Source organism: Pelodiscus sinensis, chromosome 3, assembly GCF_052426305.1.
Source record: "Pelodiscus sinensis isolate ZL-2025 chromosome 3, ASM5242630v1, whole genome shotgun sequence".
Classification (NCBI taxonomy): Eukaryota; Metazoa; Chordata; order Testudines; family Trionychidae; genus Pelodiscus; species Pelodiscus sinensis.
Genome location: NC_143054.1, coordinates 174,419,029 through 174,441,573, shown reverse-complemented (window position 1 = coordinate 174,441,573; position 22,545 = coordinate 174,419,029). Strand labels below are relative to the sequence as shown.

The following is a 22,545-nucleotide window of genomic DNA, read 5'->3' as shown; positions in this document are numbered from 1 at the left end:
ATGTTTTTAGTATCTACAGTGCATCCTGTATGGCTAATTCATCGTCCATACATGTGCCCTTCTTTGTTGAACTGCTCTGTTTATTGGGGAGGTATGGCATGGTCATGGTGTTGGAAAGCTCATACTAATAAATTCAGAGTGCTACTGTAGTCCTTCTGCTTTGTATTGACTTTAAATGTATTTTATTTGTTTGTTCATACCTCCTCTAGAGCCATATACTGATGTTTTATTTTATTCCATTTACTTAGGGCCAGATTTTAACATTTTCACAAATCCCGAATAGCCCTCTACTAGCTGAATGGTTCTATTAGTTTCAGTGGGGCTACTTTCAGAGAAAGATACTATCCTAGATGAGCAAGCATTGTAGAATTTGGCCCTTATTGATTTGCTGCAATTGCTTTATTTAACTTTAGAGATGCTTCTCCCTTCAGTTGTCTCCCCTAGATGATTGACAGGTCTGTTCAAGATGGCCGGCAGGAAGAAATATTATATCCTAAAGACATGCATCTGCTTTCCCTTAAGCACTGGAGAAGAAGGAAACTTATCTCGTGGATAGATAGCTTTCAGTGCTTCAGGGCAGACAGGGACCTGACAGTTTCAGGAAGATACCACCTTCATTTTGGGAAGGTAGGGGCTAGCTGAAGATATTAATTAGCCTTCCCCTTATATTATGTGCAGTCATGAGAAGGATGTGTAGAAAATAACTAAAGCATGTCCCTTGCTAAAGGCCCAAATCCTGCAAACACTTGCACAGATGAATAATTTCCTCACTAGGTCAGTTTCATTGACTTCACTAAATTAGGCTCAAAGAGGGTAATTATTTTCACCTGAATCCTAGTAAGGCTTTGCATAATCTCCATGAGCTGGCTGCTTCCGAATATACCCTACAGCAAATACCCAATTTTCATTGTTATAATAACATTGAATACATAAATATATGTATATTTTTTCCAAGTGGCATTATAGTGCACCTGCTTTGTTGTCTTCAGAATCAGATGCAAGTCCAGTGTTCCGGAGTTAGTTGATGTCAGTGTTAGTCTTACAATTTCAGGTTCAAGCCACGACGTTAGACATTTGTGCTTGAAATAGATAGTGACTGCATTATCACACCTTCTTTTGTTTGTGGGAGTCCAATTACAGGTGCACAATGAGTGTGAATTTTAGTGCAGGTCATGGAGCCAGAGTCTTAAATTGTATCTTTTGCACCTCAGTTGATTGTAGCAATGGTAGAAAATTAGGAGCTTGATTTAAATTCCTTTGAAAATCTAAGCTATATTTTATTAATTGAGATAACATTAGCACAAACTATCAGTGGCCATTACTAAATTATGCCACCTGCCCCATAGACAAAGAACATAAAAATAGCCATGCTGGTAAGACCAAAAGTCCATCTAGCCCTGAATCCTCTTATAAGACAATGGCTAATGCCAAGTACATCAAAATAAATGAACAGAATAAGTAATCGTATGATCTAACCCCTGTTGCCCATTCCCAGTCCTGACAAAGAGCTAGGGACACCATCCCTGTTCAACCCGGTTAAGAGCCAATGATGGAATGAATAATACTTCTTTATTCACTTTCTCCAAACCAGTCATGATTTTATAAAGTAGAGTAAAAGAATAAAGAAAAGTCATGATTTTATAGACCTCCTCTTTTCCAAGCTAAAGTCCCAGTCTTACTAATCTCATTTGGAAGCTGCCCTTAATAAATTGTCTCCTTTTTCCAATGTCAGTATATCTATGAGATCAGGCAACTATATCTCCACAAAGTATTGAAGGTGTGTGCATAGCATCGATTTATGTAGAGGCAGTAAGATATTCTCTATCCCTTTCTTAATGATTCCCAACATTATGTTTACTCTTTTTACTGCTGCTACGTATTGAGTGGATGTTTCCACAAAGATTCCAAGATCTCTCTCTTGAGTGGTAATAGCTAATTTAGTCCTCATCATTTTGTATATATAGTTGGGATTACGTTTTCCAGTGTGCATTACTTTTCATATATCAACCTTAAATTTCATCTGCCATTTTGTTGCCCAGTCGCCTAGTTTTGTAAGATACTTTTGAAGCTCTTCACAGTCTGCTTTGAACTTAATTATCTTGAGCAGTTTTATATTATCTGTAAACTTTGCCATCTTGTGTCTAGCCCCATGACTGTATTGAGCATCTTGTAAACTGAGAGTTTTTTTCAGGAGACTGCTATGGAGCCACTATTATCCCTTTCTCATGCCTCTCAGCTCTTTTCTGACACACTTTCTTTATCTATTAGCTGAACAGACAACAGCACTCCTAACCCTTATTCTGCCAAACATCCTACTGATGTCAGCATGAACTTTGTCTAAAACCTGAGTCCTTCGATATAAAATCAAGTATTTGTTTTTTCCAAAAACAATTATAGGGTTCCTAGTTCTCTTTAGAATGCCATTTTATTTGCTTGCCTAGTAGCTCACTAATTAATAGGATGAATTTATCTGACATGAAAGGGGCTGTTACAAAGAAACAAAATGCTTTCTATCCTTTAATTTGCTCTTCACAGAATTTCAATTTTCAATCTTCTTATTCTCTTTCAAGGATGCTGCTATTTCACATGAATAACTGACATTTATTTCAGAGAACAAAATAGAATTACTTCAACACTGACAATATAAAAAATTGGAAGGAGATAAAATATATATTAGTGAAGTTCACATAGGCAGCCTGTCCCCACTGACCTGTAGATGCAAAAGTATGAATAAAATTTTTTGGATTGCTTCTTCTCAATCTCACCACAAGATTTAGATCTGACTCAAAGATTTGACCTTTGTTGCTGTTCTCTGCTTACCTTGATTCTTTGAAATTACCCTTATTCACTTGAAGTCTACCTGTTCATACAGAATTAATACACTACTGTGGCACAAAATATTGTCTATTTGGAAGAAGAATAAAGCCCTCTAGAATTCTATCAGTCGGGACAATGTCACAGTGCATACGTTGAGTGGTCTTTTATAATCCCCCCCCCCCTTTTATCAATAAAGTCTCATCTATATCAGCAAGAAATTTTGTGACACACATTTAAAGGCCTGTCTACAATTAAAGTTTATGTACATCAGTTATTCCAAGTGCATTACTATTGTCAAGCATTTCTTCAGCTGTTCTTAATGCTTAAGAAGGCTATCAGGAATAACATTTCAAAGCCAGAATTCTATGTAGATTATAATAACATGTTAATAATTTTATTAGGAAATTTTCTTGATTTTTAAAATTTTGTGTACAAGTGTACTGAACAATACTGAATTTAACAAAGTGTCTGAAAAATTTTAGATGACTGCAACTGGAGAAAATAGTGTGCCAGACTGTAACAAGTTTGCTATTATTTTGCTTTTTTTAGCATTGTTTAGTTTAGGGGGGGCTACATAGATTTATCTCAGCTCAGACCCTTGCCCTAACTGTTCAGCAAGAGACATTTGATAAATAGATGCATATCAACTGTTCTGATTCCTGATTTTCATTTTTTACTATTTTCAACATTTGTAGCTATGTTGATAGATTCCTTGGTGTCATTTTTTAAAATGTATTATTAGAGTCACCTACATGGGTATTAATTATTTAGTCTCTAAACCTATGCACTCTCCATTAAATGAAAGTTTAATAAGTTCCACACCATTTCCCCCGTAGCTCTTCCATTTGTTTTATCAACTAAAAAAATTAAACAAATCTGGTTGTGCCAAATAAAAATGCATTTTACTATGCACCTTTACACTTTTTCAAAAGATGAGCTAAAGTAATCCACAATTATTTTTATATTTGACCTTTACAAATCAAATAGTTATTATTCTGCTTTTCATTTGCATTTGGCTCCCCGGGTGCATAGAAGCTGCAGATAGTTTACAACATAATTTTCAGATAATGCAACAGGATAATAGGATTGTGTTTTCATTATAAAATGAAATAATCTTTTAGAAAGGAAGTTAAAAATAAGTGAGTTGGAATTCCCCTTTCATCAAATAGTATCTTGTGTACGTGTGCCCATATTATAAAACTGCAATTTTTTTCTTCATTTTGACTGTTACTAACACTAGGGAACATTTACTCACTTAAAGTGTCCCATGGAAATGAATGGAATTATTTGATGAGTAAATATCAATCCAATTTCCGTGAGAGTCTTTGATATGACCTTATTGGAAGCTGAATCTGGTCTCAATTTTGAACGATCTAACCTTTATTAAAGTGCTTTGGTAGATTATTTTTAAATGAATAAACCATGGGGGTTGTAAGTGTGAAAGCAAGGGAAAATGCATAGAAATATGTTATCCTTTCATTGAATCAGTTAATCAATTGATAAGACATCTGTGAAAGTCATGTAAGCAGCATTCAAAATGCCAAACATGAGCAAAGATTAAAGAAAATCCAGCTATGACAAATATGGGGAAGGGGAGAAAACAATCATTACCCCTTTACTACAAAAGATGAAAAAAAGGAAGATTCAGAAAGGCAGATAGAAGAAATTCATCCACATGCCTTTTTCCACATGTTACTCATCTGAAACTTCTGCGGATATTCTTTGAACATCTCCAACTTCCACTGAAGTTATGCGGAACTTGGGATATACAAAGAGTGCAGCTTGAGACCCAGGATGAAGAACTGAAATGTTGAAATGTCACAGCATATAATTAGCAAGAAATCTCACTTTTTGCATGTCCACAGCAGCATGAAAGTAAAATGCATTTTTTGCTCTGCATCTTCCTTTCCTTGGAAACATTTTTTAAAAACTGAAGTGTATTATACAAAAAGTATTTGAAGTTGAGAATGCTATATTGATGTGTTTTCTATAAATATTGGTGTTGGTCTAGAAGTTTTTACATGGCAAAATGAAGAGAAAGTAAAGAAGGGGGTAATTTCCAAAACGTGATGCTGGCCAAGATGATAATCATTTTAAATTATACAAAGCATACAGGAAGCATAGGAGGTAATAGTCAATTTTACAGAAGAGCACGATAAATAAACCAAAATTATTTCTTGCTATGGAGACTGTTTTTATTTCCAGGGCTACAGTAGAAGTCCAGTCCCGCACTTTATGAAAGATGCTGTTGATTTCATAGATATTGCTTATGTGAATAAAGATTGCGGGACTGGGTGCTTCAATTTGGATAATATTTTTAATTGATAATGTCAAATAAGATCTTGCCAGATGCTGAGCTTCAATTAGAGATGTTGTGTGTGTAACCCCTCCTACCTCTTTTGTTCCAAGGGCTCATAGGAATTGTAGTCTGGATTGTAGCACACAGGGTCTTTTTAGAATAAAACAGAGGCCCCTTTAGTAAGGGGACTACATGTGCCTCACAGATTAGAGCTTTATATCTACCATTTACTATCCTCCTCCTGCTGAAATCAGTAAGGAGTTTTCACATATGAATCAATTAGTACAAGTTTGGAACCATTAGGAATGACTGTCTTTTGGATTTGCTTACTTCTTAGATATTTAAACTGATCTATGAATGCATGTGAGACATAAGTATTGTCAATCTACACAAAAAGCACAGTATATTGAAAAACATTTTTGGTTTCACCATTTTCCTAGTGCATTTTATTTTTAAAAAGTATAGAAATTGATCAAATTCTTCTGATATACCATATTTTTGAGGCACTCCTCAAATTATCAGTTGCAAGTTGGTATATTTCTAATCATGAGGACCATGAGTTTGTAATCAACTCTACAGCTGAGCTTTCGAAGGTAGTTAGAGTTACAGAAGTTCACATTTCACAGTCTTTCCTGCTGGCCAGCTCTTAGCTTATGAAACCCTGATAAACAAGGCTAAACTATTACACCTCTGCATTTTGGATATAAAATTACTATAGATAACCACTGAAGTCACTTTTGTCAAAGCCTTAATGTTTCTTAGTATATGCTGTCACTGGGCTCTGTTAAAATGTAGAAATAATAGATAATCTGATTTTCTCTCTATCACAAATTTGAACTTCTGGAATTTATTTAAATCAAATGAATGAAAAAGTATTTTTATTAGGAAATTAGTTTTGTCAGGTCTATTTCTTGACCGAAGAAGTAAGTTTACCATAGATGTTGGTTATGGCTTGTGTTCTTATTTAAATGACTAACATGGAATAAGTGGTTGGATGGCTTTTGAAAAATAAACCTGTTTCACCTGAACATGTTTAACTAGTTAATAAGAAACATCAAAAAATACAAAACCCTGAGGTCAATGATCATTTTTTGTAAAGCCATTATATGATGTATAAATTTGTTTTTTGGGTCTGTCTATAACATAAGTTTAATAACCTAGCTCAAATGAAGATTTCTAATTTTCAATTAACATAGGAATAATTTTGTTTGCTAAAATAAAATAAATGAATGAATGAAAAGTCTGAAACATGAAATGTTCTAGGTAGCACTTTTTAAAATTCCAAATTTCAAAAAATCATGTGGCAACTGTATAGCTCAAGCTTTAAGTATTAACTTTTAACCTTTGACCTTACAGATTTTAACCAATGAAATGTCTCTTTAAACTTTAAAGGAAACAATGATAACGAGCGCCTGGCGATTGCTAGACAGCGAATTCCATATCGACTTGGTCGAGTAGTTGATGAATGGCTACTCGACAAAGGTAAAAAACATTGATTAAAACTTCAAATAAAAAATAATTTGAACATAACCAAGTAGTACTTCATTGTAAGACTAATAAACATAAAATAAATTTTCAGTAAAACTAAATTAAAAACAGATTTAAAACAGTAAAATCTAGAGAGTAATATTTGCATACCTTGTATAATAATTTCTACACATTTTTAGAAGTATCAGCTGTTTAATAATCTTACCCTGTTAACTTAAGGTTAAAGGGACTGTTAAATATAATCCACTAACTCAATCTATGAAGGTACTCATAGCAAACATTAACCACAAATTATAAATCATTCATAGATTATGTTACATGTTCCAGCATCTAAATTATTAACTAACAATATATGTAGTTCATATGTTCATTATGGTCCTGAAAAAAAATCTTTGTTTAAACTGTAGGTATCTTAAATAGTGGGCACTATGAATTGCCAATCAAAATGAAGTCCCTTTAACGTTTGCAACCTTCTAAGGGGATTTTGGAACAAACACTAATTAAAACAGAACTTAAAGTTGTATGCATGCTTATATGAGCAGAAACCAATCTGCTAAAGTAAATATTCTGTTTAACATTAAATGGTACTATTGCTGAGGTTCTCTGTTTAATGGAATTGTGCCATGATTTCTCCATTGGTATGTGTATCATTTCTGAAGCCACTTTTACATCTAAAATCTTTTTATTTTAATTGATAGTCTTGCTGAAAGCCAATCACACATCTTTGAATTCTTTGTCTGAGATACTCAGTATGAACAACGCATTTCTTTTCCGTGGTTATGTGAAAATAAACATTCAGATGTGAAAAGGATAGATTAATTTATATACTTATATCTAGACATGACAGATATCTGAATTAGTGCATTAGAATATATTAGATTTTGTGACAGAATGTTTGCATACACACACACATATATACATATTGTACATACACACACGTGAATGTGTGTGTGTGTATATTTATAAAGTTACAGGTTATATTAGTATGGAAAATCTTGACATATTGACAGAAAATAGTTTTAGGGATTTTAGAAACTTTGCATTCTTGACACACACAGTAAGGCAAAATGTAGATAAAAGGGAAAACAATCTCATTCTTGTTTGCAATACTAAACAAATGTATAAATGTACTTGATTGGCCTTTTAGCAAAGAAACAAAACAGAAAATTAAGAAATTACAAACATTTCTCAATAATTATGCATTTCATGGACACTTCATTAAAAAGCAATGAATTATGAGTCAAATTCCTCTCTTATAGTTTATTGCTATCATTATTCACCCCATGCAAATTTGTTAATCATCCTCTTAGAGTATAGAGTTCACAATCAACATTTTTGCATGTATGTAATGTTATCTTTACAGGGCGTCAGCTTACAATCTTCAATAGTCAAGCAACCATAAAAATTGGAGGCAAGGAACGGGGTCATCCATTCCAAGGCCAGCTATCTGGTCTTTACTACAATGGCTTGAAAGTTCTGAATATGGCAGCTGAAAATGATGCCAACATCGTGATAGAAGGAAACGTGAGACTTGTTGGTGAAGTGCCTTCTTCTATGACAACTGAGTCAACAGCTACCGCAATGCAGTCTGAGATGTCCACATCAGTTATGGAAACCACTACCACTTTGGCCACAAGCACTGTCAGAAGAGGAAAGACCCCTACAAAAGAACCTATTGGTCAGGTTAGTCAATCTTTATATACGTTCCAAATACTTTCCTTTCTTTTTACATGACTGGACTTTCCAAAATTGCATCTGCTCTAGAGATACTATTGTTATTTAAATACATATGTGAGTAGGTATACTGACAATGCCCAATACGTGGGGTGCTGAAAGGAACTTAGAATAAGAAAGTGCCTTGACCCATGGAAGATGCTTTTATTCTAAAGTTAATTTGTTCAGATCCTTATTGTAGTAGATGACCATCTTCTCTGACCTCAGACTTTTTTAAAGAGCGCTTTTTTCCTATGGTGAGTAACACTGACAGAATTCAACGAACAGGAGTGGATCTTTAAGAGTTAGCTGAAATGAAATAGTGTGGGAGATCTAAGATGAAGGACCAACATGAAAGACGGTATGAAGATGAGAATATGAGATGATGTGAAAGAGGGAGGGCATTGAGACACTATAATTTCCTTTGAAAGATGACACAATGATGCACTTTCTTAAAGGTCACAATGTATCCTGGAAGATGTTAACTTCAAGGAGAGTTTAGAACTCTTTGTACCCACAAGACTGAGGCTCCCTATTATAGAATGTAATTTATTGTTTGCTGATTTTATTTGCACCTTGTGAATTTAGTCATATATTGAGTAGTTGTTGGGTTTTGGCAGGATCTCTTCTTGTTTTGTGGAAGAATTTGAATATCTAAAAAAAAGCGGGGGGAGGAGTGAGTTCATTAACCACTTTAATTTTATGCCTTGCACGTACCTTGTGTCATAATATTCAAATTATGTGCTTTAGAAAAAATGTAACAGGACATTTTTTAAGATATAACATTTTTACATTTGTCATATTCTGTTTGTAACTTCATTTAAAAAAGATTTATATTACCAAAAGGTTGTCATACAGTTCACGTGATTCAGAGGGTCACTAACTGGTTTTCTGATGTGCCTCTTTAAACCATAGCTCTTAAACTAGTGATGTCAAAATGTCAGGGAAAGCGTAAGGGAAAGTCGCAAGTTGTCAGAGCAAGAATTTGAAATGTTATGTGGATGACTATATAATCAGGGAGACAGAAGGTTCTAATGGATAGAGTAAAGCTACCTGTATTCTGTTTTAAACTATGATTTGTGACCTTGGACAAGTCTCATAACCTTTTGTACCTCAGTTTCTTCATTTTAAAAGCTGGGATTATAATTCTTCAAACACATATGGCACTTAGGCTAGGTCTATTCGTATCGGCAGATCAATGTTGCAGAGCTCAGTCTTCTGGCACTCGATTTAGCAGGTCTAGTATAAACTCATAAATCAAATGCTGAGGGCAGCTCCAGCTGGTGCCTGTACTCCTTGTAGTTGTGAGGAGTAAGGGAAGCTGACAGGAACATTTGCTCCCATTTGCCACCTGCTGTGTGGATGGCGCAGAAACACTATTTAAGTTGCATATTTTACTTCAGCCTTCTGCCATAGTGTAGACCAGGCCTTAGAGAAGAATGGCCCTCTAAGGGTGCATCTACACTGCACCCATAACTTGAAATAAGCTACACAATTTAAGCTACACAAATTGCATAGCTGATTTAGAGTTAATTTTGAAATACCTTATGTGACGGCGCGTTGGGGTCCCCCGCCTCCTGCACCCCCGAAAGGGCACAAACAGACTCCACCAGCCGGTAGAACAGAGGGAGTTTATTGCCTCTCCAGAATACAGCACAGCACAGATGTCACCAGGTTACAGGGCAGGCCTAGGATGCCTCAGCCCCCCTTGATATGGGGGGTCCGGCTTCTAAACCCCCCAGCCTGTTGCTGAGGCTGCTTCCTCCATGCTCCCAGACAGAAAACTAACTAACTCTCCTCCAGCCCTGCCCCCCAGCCAGGGGCGGCATTCCACCTTCCTTTGTTTCTCCCCATGGGGGGTAGCTGGTCAGACATGTTTGGAGCCCCCTTTGCATAATGACTCCTGTCACAGACAGCAGAGGTCACCACAGCCCTAGCAAGGTACCCCCACTACGTCACACCTTATTTCAAAATTTGGCAAGAATAGCAAACCCGTTACATTGCAAAATAACAGGCTTGCTCAAAAGATGCGGAATAGCTTTTTCGGGATTCTGAGAGTATCCCAAAATAGCTCTGCAGTATAGACATAGCCTAGGAGTAAAAACAATGCTAATAATAATTATTGCTGTTGTCTTTTTAAATCAGGCCCAACATTTTGATTACTAATAAGTTTTGATTAATCTTATTTGTGTGTGTCTCTCTCTATAAATGCACGTGCAATTTTATTTATTTGTAATAACAGTGCATACAAATCTGAAAGCAAAATTAACTAAAAACTGCTGTAATGGAAATTCACTAAAAACATGATAGAAACTATTTGTTTTCATTGCCAAATGTAAGTGTCATGCAAAAAGTCACTATACATGATAACATATAATTTGGTTTTTTGCTTGTTTCAGTAATCTAAATTATTATTAACAATGCAGGAAATTAATTATTTTTATTAATACTACCTTGAATACTATTTCTGTTATTTTCTAGGTAGTCCAGTCTCAGTAATTTGCAATACTAAAATGTGAGATATCACTAGGTTTATGTGGAAAGTATTTGATTCTGGAAAGCTGGAGTATCATTCCTAATGAGGAAAAATGTATTGGGTATGAGTCCAGGTTAAAGATTTTCCGGATGTATTACTGGGAATTAATTTTATATATGAAAGCTCTGGTTTAAACTAGCAGCAGTGATAAGCTGTGAGTTCTTTTGGAGAAGTAGAAGGTGGATGGGGAAAGGGTTCTCTGAGACACCTCATTTGTTCATTTCTACTTTCCAATGTCTGTTTGACTGATTGGTTTCCCACATTACAGGAACTGTCCCCTTACCAAGGTCTGGAATGTATCATTGTTCTTAGAAACTAGAGGGAACCACTCAAAAATAACATGATTTCCTCCCTTCCTTCTTGCCTTAGATTACTGCATTTAAACTGCACCTAGCCCTGTTTCACAAAAGACTGATTGCCTGATTTTCTGAAGGGCTGAGCAGTCACAGCTCATAAAAATGGTCATACTGTGTCAGATCAGTGGTCCATCTAGCCTAGTATCCTGTCTTCTGACAGTGATCAGTGCCAGGTGCCCCAGAGCAAAATACCAGAACAGGTAATCATCAAGTGATCTAATCTCCTGTGACTCATTCCCAGCCCTGACACAGAGAGGCTGGAGCACCATCCCTGTCCACCCTGGCTAATGACTGTTGATGGACCTACCCTTCATGAATTTATCTGGCTCTTTTTTGAACCCTGTTGTAGTTTTGGCCTTCACAACATCCTCTGGCAAAGAGTTCTACAAGTTAACAGTGTATTGTGTGAAGGAATATTTCCCTTTGTTTGTTTCAAATCTGTTACCTATTAATTTCCATGATGATGATTTTATACACCTCAATCATGTAGAAGTGTATGGGAGTGTGTGTGTGTCTCCTCTCCCTGGGGGAAGACTAAAATATTAAAGATAAGAAGGTAAATAAAAAATAATCCAACTATGCAGTATTTCTTTTTAACAGGGGCTCAGTTATCTTGATATTAATTTGAATGTTTGTACTTCAAAGATCTGATTGATTGCTTTTGAACTCATTTAAATAGAAATAATTTTCTCCCATATCCTTTATTCAGCATAGGGAAATATGGTCACCCTAATAATTTTTGTTGCCCTTTTCTCAACCTTTTCCAAATCCAATACATCTTTTTTTTTTAACATGGGGCAGCCATATCTGCATGCTGTATTCGAGATCCAATTGATCATGTCTACAGTTGCTCTGTGCCTCTGAAAAATCAGGTGATAGGGGACCCAACTTAGAACCTGAACTTGGACCCACCTTCCTCATCCATCAACATCCCTGTCATTGCTACTGAAACAACTCTTTAGGAATATTTTTGGTATTTAAAAATGCTTAGCACAGATTTGGAGCTCCTTTTTCACAGGAAAAGTTCCACAGATTTATGTGTTGTAATCATTGCTGTTTTAAGGAAGACAAATTATTTTTTCTCCCAGTATCTTTGCCCCAGTATCATTATATCATTATTAAAGTACCTTAGAATAATCAAGGACTGCACTGAAATGTTGTGTTGCAACTATGCCTGGTGTTTGTTTTGAAGAGATTATGGATAATATTGCAATATACAACTGAAATTTGTCATCAGATAGTTCTGCTACTCATGCAATAAGCTCATAAATAGGCAGCTGCTAAATCACATTAAGACTGATGAATTGCTTCATTAGCAGAATTTTTTATGAAATCCAGTGAAAGAAATTCTCTTTCTCTCGGCCAGAAACAGAATCTTGCAGGATTGAGGTGTGTGAGTGTTAATTGCAATGGTATTCAGGTGCCTAACACCCATTAATTTCAATGGGTGTTAGATGCCTAAATACTTGAGGAACTGTGTGTGCACACTTTCACCTCTCACTGTTGTCGGTGAAAGCTAAAGGCATCTCACAACTTGCAGAAAATCTGCCTTTTTAATAGCTGTTTCCCTTGTTTATTATCCTGTTTTATAATTTGTTTCTTTTCTGTATAAAAACATAGTTCTCAAAAAATGTAGAAAATGAATATTATTTTATTTTTAAACTAGTGTACTAATGCACAAAAAGTTACTTTTCAATCATTAAATTAAATAGATAATCCAAGAATATAGGCAACTGCACAGCAATTGTTAATGAGAGAAGTTTAAAATATTTATTATTAGCCAGTGAATGTTTGAAGACAAAAGTGAGCTAATAGAAATAAATGATCAAATCAATTAGGGATTATTTGCTCAATTTACAGTGATATTAAATTAAAGATATTGAATTAAATATTACAATATTTGTTTTAAAAATAATATTTTAAATATTTATATAAAATATTTAATTCACTAATGTTAGGAATTAGACTGTTCAAATTGGTACCGCATGCACTTTCTCACCCACCTCCCCTTGCTGCAATATATGCCATAACAAGACTTAGATTATACTTCCATGAAATGTGTGTTTCATATAGTGATATGAATGATTACAGGAATAATGATGTCTAAGCTTAAAAAAAATACTTAGTTTCTGAGTTTACTCTAAATGAGAATTTGCCTGTGTAAGGGCATATGGTAGCAATGGGTATTTGACTGATGACAGATCTCAATTATTATTAATTTATACATTTAGATTTTCAAAGGGAAGGTTCTCAAATTGTAGTGAAAGTCATTGGGAATTGGGTGCCTAATTCCTCTGGGTTGAAAAATTCACTCCAACCAAATATTATAACAACATCTACATGCCACAGCCATTGAACTGCTCAAAAATGATAAACTGTACCTCAAAGTGCTTACAGTATAAAAGAAAAGCTATACCATGTGGGTGAGGCAAATAAGGAGTCATAGGTCATGAGTGGTAAATGTAATAAGCCAATCCGTAACAGCAGTCACAGGAATCGCAGTTCACAAAATGCCTAGTGAGTTTCTGGTGTTGTACTGGACTTTTTATATTTCACATTTCTCTCTGAGCATAGAGAGATTTAAAACCTGATCCTATAGTTTCTACTGGAACAAAACTCTTGCTGAGTTCAATGAAGAATATTACTAACTACTCTGAATTGGCAAAACAACTCTATTAACTACTAGCTACTCTGAATTGGGAAAAACGAGGTTGGCCTAAAAAATGAATATTCCTTTTTTGCCTCTTGCTTTCAAAGTCTTTAATGGTCACTTTTTCCAGTTTTTCCTTTCAATCATGAGGGTGAGAAACTTCCTTTAAAAATAAATGAGAATGAAAACATTTCTCCAGTGATTGTATTACATGATATAACTGTAGCAGCTGAGGCATTAAGCAAAATACCGTATAGTGCAGGATTTGGCAATATAGAAAAGATTTAAATGGGACTTCAAATATGAGTTTTGCCTGAGTAAGGATCACAAGAGAAAACCCTTAATACTTCCATGATAGTCTTTTGTGTGATTATGTGGGCCTACACATTAACTGGAAAATCACAAGCTAGGTAAGAGCAAGTCAAAACTAACATGCTCACTTGTGACCCACTTGTAATCACATAATTGCAGCATCAAGTTTAAGCCCCAACCATACCAACCTCTGCTGTAAACTGCCTCTGGCACACAAAGAATGGTTGTTTTTATTTTTCTATCCATTCCAGTTTTGTTTCCTCAAACAAAGTGAGCTTTCACCAATAATGCCGATCCACTTACATAGCAATTGCAATGTGCCTTGAGGTGATTGCATGTTTTAGAACAACAGACACAGATTTTTGGTCAAGCAGAACTAAATTGGTTTCATTCTAAATTGATGAGCTGAAATTTGGTTAGTGGCTCTTGAGGCACACATCAGGTAAAGGAAACCTTTCTTTATGTGTATTGGAGCAGTACATATAATGGATATTCATCAAAGCAATATAGTGACAGGCTTGGTTGTCTCTGTAGCTTATGATCTAATTAAAATGAAAGCATATTAAAAAGATAGGAATGTTTTATGGACTAGTTTGGTTTAAAGTTGAGTATTTTACATGGACTGGTGTGTGTTAACATATTTTATAGTGACAGGTGGATAAGGAATCAATTTAATTTGCAGGAGGGGGATATTATTCACATGTGTATTTGAATTAATAGTTGAAGATTATCTGCTGAATGGTTTTCAGTTTTTCTTATAAACATTTTCATGTAGGTGCTTTCTGTCCTCTCTCTCTCTCTCTCCATATGCCACACAAACCCCAATCAATGACACATGGGTCCAACTATGTAAAGCTTTTCCCCCAGGGTTTGATAACTCACAGAAGTTCATCTTCAACAGCCACAGACCAATGTCAGTGAACCCTGTAGCTTCACACTCCCATTATCAACACCATCTCTTATACAGGTTTTGTTGGTGACAGAGCCCTGGAATTTCATCTTTTGGGGGTCTAGTCTTGTTTGTATTGTGGTGTAAATGTGGTTTGTATTGTCTCTGTAAATATTCTTCCTGGGGCAATAATAGTCATATGAGAAATTGTGGAACCCAATGTTAATTCACAGTGCTTTCTGAGGAACTAATTTATCACGAATCTTTGATCACCTCACCTATCTTCTGCTTACTAATCAATTTCCTCTGGAACTTGTTCAAATGTACTGCTCCTTCAGCAATGCTATATTTTTGAACCCTCAACATGCAGAGAAGTGTTTCATTCTTTCCACATCTGCATGGCCCCTTTCTAAAATGTTACCTCCCTAAGACCGTGCATCGGTGAGACAAGTTTTCTATATCTAAAAAGACTGTAAATTTAAAGTCCAGTATTGCCTGGCTCAGGAGGAACAAAACTGGAAACATTTTTATCTTTGGAAAGGAAAGATGCCCAATAAACTGAGCAGTCATGAGCTGATGGACATTTTAAAGTCCTGAGTTGATGTGACATTTATATGGACTGTACTATATATAGATATTGTCAGAGATTTTTGAAGGGGACTTAGCTCCCATGAGGCCCTTTTGGAAATCTCAGCTCGAGATTCTAGATTAGTAAATAGTGCAGATACTTTTCTATGAAGATCTGTTATTATGGAAGTCATCACTCCTTAGTTAAGCTTCTGTTCTGTGTTGCATTAAAAACAGAGATTCAACCTCCTTTTTATGTATGTAAAGTACAGAGTATGCTCCTCAAACGCATAGCACTTATTCTCTGAATTAAGAATGATTTTTTTGGAAATTTAAAATAAATCCATTAATTATTTTATGTGTTAAAATAATTGAAAACTTGGTCCTTTAACAAATGTAGTGTCTGTATCTAGTGTTTTCTTTGTCCTTGAATAATCTTAATGGAATTACACAGACTCTTCAACCTTTTCATGTAGTTTAAATTGATTGAAATCTTGTGCATAAGTTATATATGAAGAAATTAGGCTGCCATTAAGCTAAGTAATTAACTATTGTTTTATCTAATTTTTAGGTAATTGACTCAAGTAACTTTTAAGTAGGGTCTTCATGACTACAGCAGTAACTCCTCCAAGCCTTCATCCTGCAAAATTCTGAACTTCCATTGATTTCTGTGGGAGTTGGACGTATACACCACTTTCTAGGATTTACTGTAATCGCCTATATATTGCTAAATTTATGCAATAATTCTTTTGGTTGTCATGAAAGAGTAATACAAAGAAGACTGGATATGTGTCAAATATTCTCATTGATAGATTGCTTCTCACTGTTCCTTAAAGGTGCAGTAGCAATTCTGGAAATTGGTGCTTGAAATTCACCCTATTGGAGTACCAAGCCAGTACCACAAGGAAAATTGAAGGTTAAAGACATTAGGAACCTTAAAAGTACAGCAACATTAGGTCTGAGGGACTGGGCAGACTTACCCTTCCCCAGCTTCAGCTGCCAAGACAAAAACCTTTAAACCAACCAAAATAAATCAATTGCTAATGGTGGACCAGATTCTCTAGTATATTTTGGGTACTTTGTGCTGCTCTATTGATGCAAAGCATCTAGAAACCCAACCTGTGAGCTCTGAGATTTCCAGAAAAAAGTCAGTCTGATGATAGAGTTATAGTTGAGAGAAAATATGGATAACTTAAGAGTACAAATGTTACAGTAATGCTGGAATTATTAAAAAATGACAAATTACAGTCTCAGAAATTTCAGCTTTATGATTACACCTAAAACAAATGCAAATATATCAAGGCATGGAGATGCAAATCTAAGGTACCCAATCAACCTTAACTCAGCCCTGAAGTTACACCATGAGGGAGAAATTATTAAATAAAGTGTGAATTTAAAAGTATGTTTTATCTAATCAAAGACTACAAACATTTAAAAAATAAACCTTAATTATAGTCACTACAAAAATTGTTAAGGCTGTTTAGGAACCACAACATATTTTGATTTCTTTTGAGGTGGTATTACAAAATAGGTATTTTGGGTAAGATTTTCAGAAGTGCTTTCAAAATGCCACATGACCTGTGTTCATGTGTCACTTAAGAGAGTGGTCCCCAACCTTTTTTTATACCAGCGACCAACAAACCCATTCACAATCTTTTGGCAGACTGGCAACATTTAATTTACATTTTGCATATTCATTAGGCAAATACAATATTACCGGTTCTCCAAAATATGGACCCCAGCTCCAGGCCCCTCATACACTCCAACTCTGACTCCTGTGCCCCCCATATTATGTTATTTAGCCCCGGCCACCAGAGCAGTCACCCACGGGGGCCTTGGCCTTGGCCTCAGCCATGGGAGCAGGCCCCAACACACCCCCGCCACATGGCCACAGCAGCTCCCTGCCCCCTACCATGTGGCAGATCCTGGCCCCCTGCTGTAGCAGGTCCCAGTCCCCACACCACATAGCAGGTTCCACCCCCACACCGAAGCAAGCCCCAGTCTCCCTCCACATGGCCACAACAGGCCCCAGCTGCAGGAGCAGGCCCCAGCCCCAGCCCCTCACCCCACCCCCCATCATGTGGCTGCAGTAGGTCCCAGGACCCCACCAGACCAGGCGTTGGTGCCCCCACCATGTGGTCCTGGCAGACCCCAGCCTCTGAAGAAGGCCCCAGCTGCCCACCATGCAGCTTTGCCACCCCCTGCCCCACCATTGCAGCCACTCTCCAGGTAGCCCCTGGCTCCAGCCATAGCACATCCAGCTGCCAGCCATCCCAATCACCCTGCTTCTGCGCAGGGAAGTGGGTGGGAAGGGAATTCTCTTACAGGAACCCCAGCGGGCAAGGTTAATTAAAAGCTGGGGGCATGTCCTGGCAACATGCCACAGCCCAGCAGGCAGGGGTTCACGGCCCGCCACCAGACTGTGGACCAGCAGCTGGCAACCGCTGACTTAAGATATCCCTGCACTGCAATTAAATGTCCATAGCTGGCCTGTGTCAGCTGATTCCAGCTCAGAGAGATCAGATTAAAGGGCTGTTTAATTGTGATATAGATCAGGCTACAGCTCGACTTCTGAGACCCTCCCCCATCACAGGGTCCTAAAGCTGGGCTCCAACCCAAGCCCAAACTTCTACACCATAATTAAATGTCCTCTTAGCCCAGGCCCATGAGCCTCAGACACCTGGCAAAGGCCATACATTGGTTTTTAATTGCAGTGCAGACATATCTTCAAAGGTGCCTTTGAATGTCCCAACCTCAGACATTTTATATGAATTGTAATATTTTCTTAGTTTGTAGATTATTCACTAAATACATATGTAGCAATCCTCCTGCTGCATACATTCATAATAGATAACATTGTATATAGTTCCTACATGTAGAATTTCAGCTCCCAAAGTATCCATAGTCATTTTTTCTTCAATATAAGTTAACTGGTTGCAAAACTAAAGCTGCTTTGTAAGATCATTAAAAGAAAAAAAGGAGGGGGATACGAAACCATTAACAGTGTCTATTTCATATTTCTTTCATTTCCAAATGACCAAACCCATTCAAACAGAAAGTTTGCCTTTTTTAAAAAAATCCCAAATTAATATCTTGCAATATCAAATTTCAGCCCTTGGCAATGGTTTAAATGGCTAAATTATAAACTGAACTAAGAAGTAATGGCATTGTCAGCATTCTTCACAGCATACGTTTTGTCTTTGCAACATTTTATATCTGTCGTTTAATCACATCAGTGTTTCAAAGAACCAGTTTTCATCTATCCCATCATTTCCAAAAGTAGCAGCATGCAGATTCACTGAGGGTATGTCTACACTACAGAGTTTTGTAGGGAAAATGGCCATTTTTCAAAAAAAAATTGAGGAATGTCCACATTGCAATTGCGTTCTTTCGCAATAAATTCGAACGAACAGAAGGGGTTTTCCATCATTGGTAAACCTCTTTCTACAAGGAAGAAGCCTTTTTGCAAAAGAGCTCTTTTGGAAGAGGGAGTTCTTTCGGAAGAAGAGGAAAGAGCATAAAGCACAGGTGCCCTAGTAGTCTCTCTTATTCATAGTTATCACAGTTTCCATGTGAGAGAGTGTCCATTCAGTCTGGACATTCTTTCAAAAAAGCAGATCACTTTTTCAATGCACCTTTGCAGTAGGGATGCTGTCTTTCAGAAGAAGTTTTTTTGGAAGATCTCTTCCGAAAAAAGCTTCTTCCGAAAGAAGCCTGCAGTCTAAACATAGCCTGAGTGATGTTTTGTACAAACAATATTTCACTCAAATTGTTACATTTACAGGAATCTATCTGAAATGGCTTCCATTGCAGGAGTAATCAAGTATCAAACAATGTTTTTTTTTCCTGCTAAATATTCCATATCCTTCATCTGTTCTCCCTCAATGTTCCTCAGACTAAACCAATATAATTATTTCAGGATTATGCTGAAATTGGATGATCTCAACCAACTGGAGCATGGTAATACAGTACAGTTAGTGATCCATAACTATGTTTACTTCTCCATTATACATTTTCTCATTTTGGTTGGCTGAGAAGGTCTGATTTGCCCAACTACTTATTTTCAGTATCTGTACAGTATGCAAACCCATGTACTGTGGCTGATAGTCATTGTAAGCAAGTCAAAGTAAATGGATTAGCAGTAAGTCCCTTTTGGCATTAACTGAGAAGCTGTTTTACGGTCTAAAATTAGATAATTTCAAATCACCATTTGCTTTGGAAGGGGCATTATACAAATCTTTATTTTCTGGTCCTTAACCCACATAGTTTCTTACCAATAGTATAAATACTAATAATGTATCTTTTTGCCCTCTCATAATAGGTATATGTATCACTCCCCATTGCTGGTTGGAATGCCAGATTGGCTCAAGAGTGAGTCTCTTGCTCTCTACTTATAGAGGATAGTCTCCCAACTACTACCACCAGTATGGTAGTAGTTGGGAGACTATCCTCTATAAGTAGAGAGCAAGAGACTCACTCTTGAGCCAATCTGGCATTCCAAGCACCAGTGTGCCTACTTGGATGAAGGGGAGTGTTCTGCAAAACTTAGAGCACAGCCAACACACTGAAATCTAGTTTTCAGTCACCGCTGCTGCAGCAAGTCAGCGCAGATGCTCATTTCAGCAGCCATAAAGATTTGTAAGTCAATGGCTCACAAGTTACTGCAGTGCATATTATGTATATAGGAGTATGTCTACAACACAGCTTTATTTCAAAATAGTTCAGTCGAAATAAGTTATTTTAAAATAATGCATCTACACACAAAATGCATTTCAAAATAGCATTTTGCTATTTTGAAATAGCACATCCACACTGAGTGGATGCTGAATCACATTTCAGGCCAGCCGGAACCAGGTCCGGCAGGGCATCAGGTCAGCAGTTACTGAGAGCTGGCTGCCAGTGGCTTGCTGGCTCATGTTTCGGGGCCACTGGGTCAGGGGCAGTGACTGCTGGATCTGGTCTGGCAGGCTTGGAGCTGGCACAGGCACTGTGGCCAGAGTCAACTCCTTTATGGGCTCCGGGGAGGGGGTTGGGAGAGGAGTGTTCTTGATTGAGGCTGGAGTGGCCACCAGGGCACCCTGGGAAGGCTGGAGGCCCCCTATTTTGAAATAAGTGTCTACACAGCACTTATTTCAAAATAGCTATTTTGAATTTGCGTTATTCTTTGTGGAATGAGGTTTACAAAATTAGAATAAGCATGTGGCTATTTTGAATTAATTTTGAAATAGTGGTTTGGCTGTGTAGACGCTAGTAAAGTTATTTCAAAATAACGACTGTTATCTCGAAATTGCTGTGTAGACATACCCTAGATGAATATATACATGTACAGATACAGACTTGACAGATTTTAATTTCTTTTTAAAAAATTCTACAGTGAAGATTCATGTTTACGTTATGCCTTTTTCAATTTTTATCAATTCAAATTTATCATAGTTGTACAAAATTAAGAATTTAAAGCATTTTTTAATTTTTATCCACATCAGTGTTCACAATGGTGGAAAATTAGGGGAATGACAGAAAAGGGGGTCAGACAACTGTTATTGAATGACAGTAGACACAAAGATTCAAAAAGTTAAGTATTACAATTCTATAGCTCTGCTGTCAACACCACAAGTCAAAGTATATTAAGTAAATATCCATAAGTTAAACTCATAAGTTCTCCAGCAGCATTTTTCTTACTTCACCATCTATATATTTCCCATTTACATCAATTGAAATATATATTATTGATTCATGTGCGCAGAGTTAAATCAGTATTTACTACATTTATATACATATGTCCTCTGAAGACTATGGCTTAACAGTAACAAGCCATGAAACATGCCTTTTCATTTTGTAGTATTAGCACCAAAACGTAATTCTCAGGCATGATTGTTTCACAGAGTACTGCTGATTCATTTTAATGAAATAACTCTTAGGAAGGAGGTAGATAATGAGTTTATTATAGGAAGCACATTCTTTTTTAGCTATATTTACTTGGCTCATGATATAATATCCCTATGTTTCTCTTTAATGACTCAATACTTGGTTTATTATTTTTTATTTTATTTCTTCAAATCTATTAGCTGCTGTGTCATTCTAAAGTACTTGATCTCATTTGGTGCTCATTTAAAAACATTCTGATCTCGAAAGTTGGTGTTCTAGTTTATTTTGATACTGGCAGTGCCTCAAATGTCTCCCAGTTGCTAATTTAATACATCTTTAATTTGATATACCTTCCGATTCTTTAATGAGTTCTAATAATTGGAGAATTATGGATTGTAATTCTGATATTAAAAATAGCACATTGCCTGCATCCAATATTTTTTTGAATTCCCTTTCTCTCTTTATACCCATAATGGTTATTTGTGGATTTTTTTTTTTTTTTTTTTTTTTGCAATATTTTTGAACATCACTGCCTTCACTATGTAAAAATAAGTTAACTAAAGTTACAGTGTTGGAGGCAGTATTAATGAAATGGAGCAAATTGAACTCTCCAGGAGAGATTAAAGATGGGGTGAATGAGACTCATCCATTCCCTCCCAAAAGAGAAGAGAAAGGCTGGACAGTGTGTGTCCATGGAGAAACAGAGTGCAGCACTTTCAGGGTGTGTCTAGACTACATCCCTCTTTCGACACAGGGATGTAAATTAGACACTTCAAAATTGCAAATGAAGCCGGGATTTGAATTTCCCGTGCTTCATTTGCATAATTGCATCATGGTGCTCTTTCAAAAAAGCGCTATTTTGAAATTGAAACCGCAGTTTTTGCTTAAAGATCCTGAGGTTTACAGGATGGTTCGAAAAAGGCTTCTATTTTCGGAAGAACCATGTCTAGACTGCAGTTTCAATTTTCGAAGTATCTAATTTGCATCCCTCTGTCGAAAGAGGAATGTAGTCTAGACACATCCTCAGTTAGGCCCATATTGCAGGCCTGTATT

At 36.5% G+C, this 22,545-nt stretch overlaps 1 protein-coding gene across 13 annotated transcripts in view; it reads left to right on the top strand.

Annotated features, from left to right (window-relative positions):
- Window positions 1-22,545, top strand: part of NRXN1 (neurexin 1) — a 1,118,405-nt gene that overhangs the window by 978,107 nt on the left and 117,753 nt on the right. For 7 of the 13 annotated variants that reach the window (XM_075925456.2, XM_075925455.2, XM_014573098.4 and 4 more), the window contains 2 exons: window positions 6,509-6,598; window positions 7,968-8,287. In XM_075925456.2, coding sequence (XP_075781571.1) covers window positions 6,509-6,598; window positions 7,968-8,287 — 410 coding nt within the window. The remainder of the gene's footprint in view (window positions 1-6,508; window positions 6,599-7,967; window positions 8,288-22,545) is intronic. The other 6 variants (XM_075925467.2, XM_075925462.2, XM_075925461.2 and 3 more) reach the window with 1 other exon arrangement.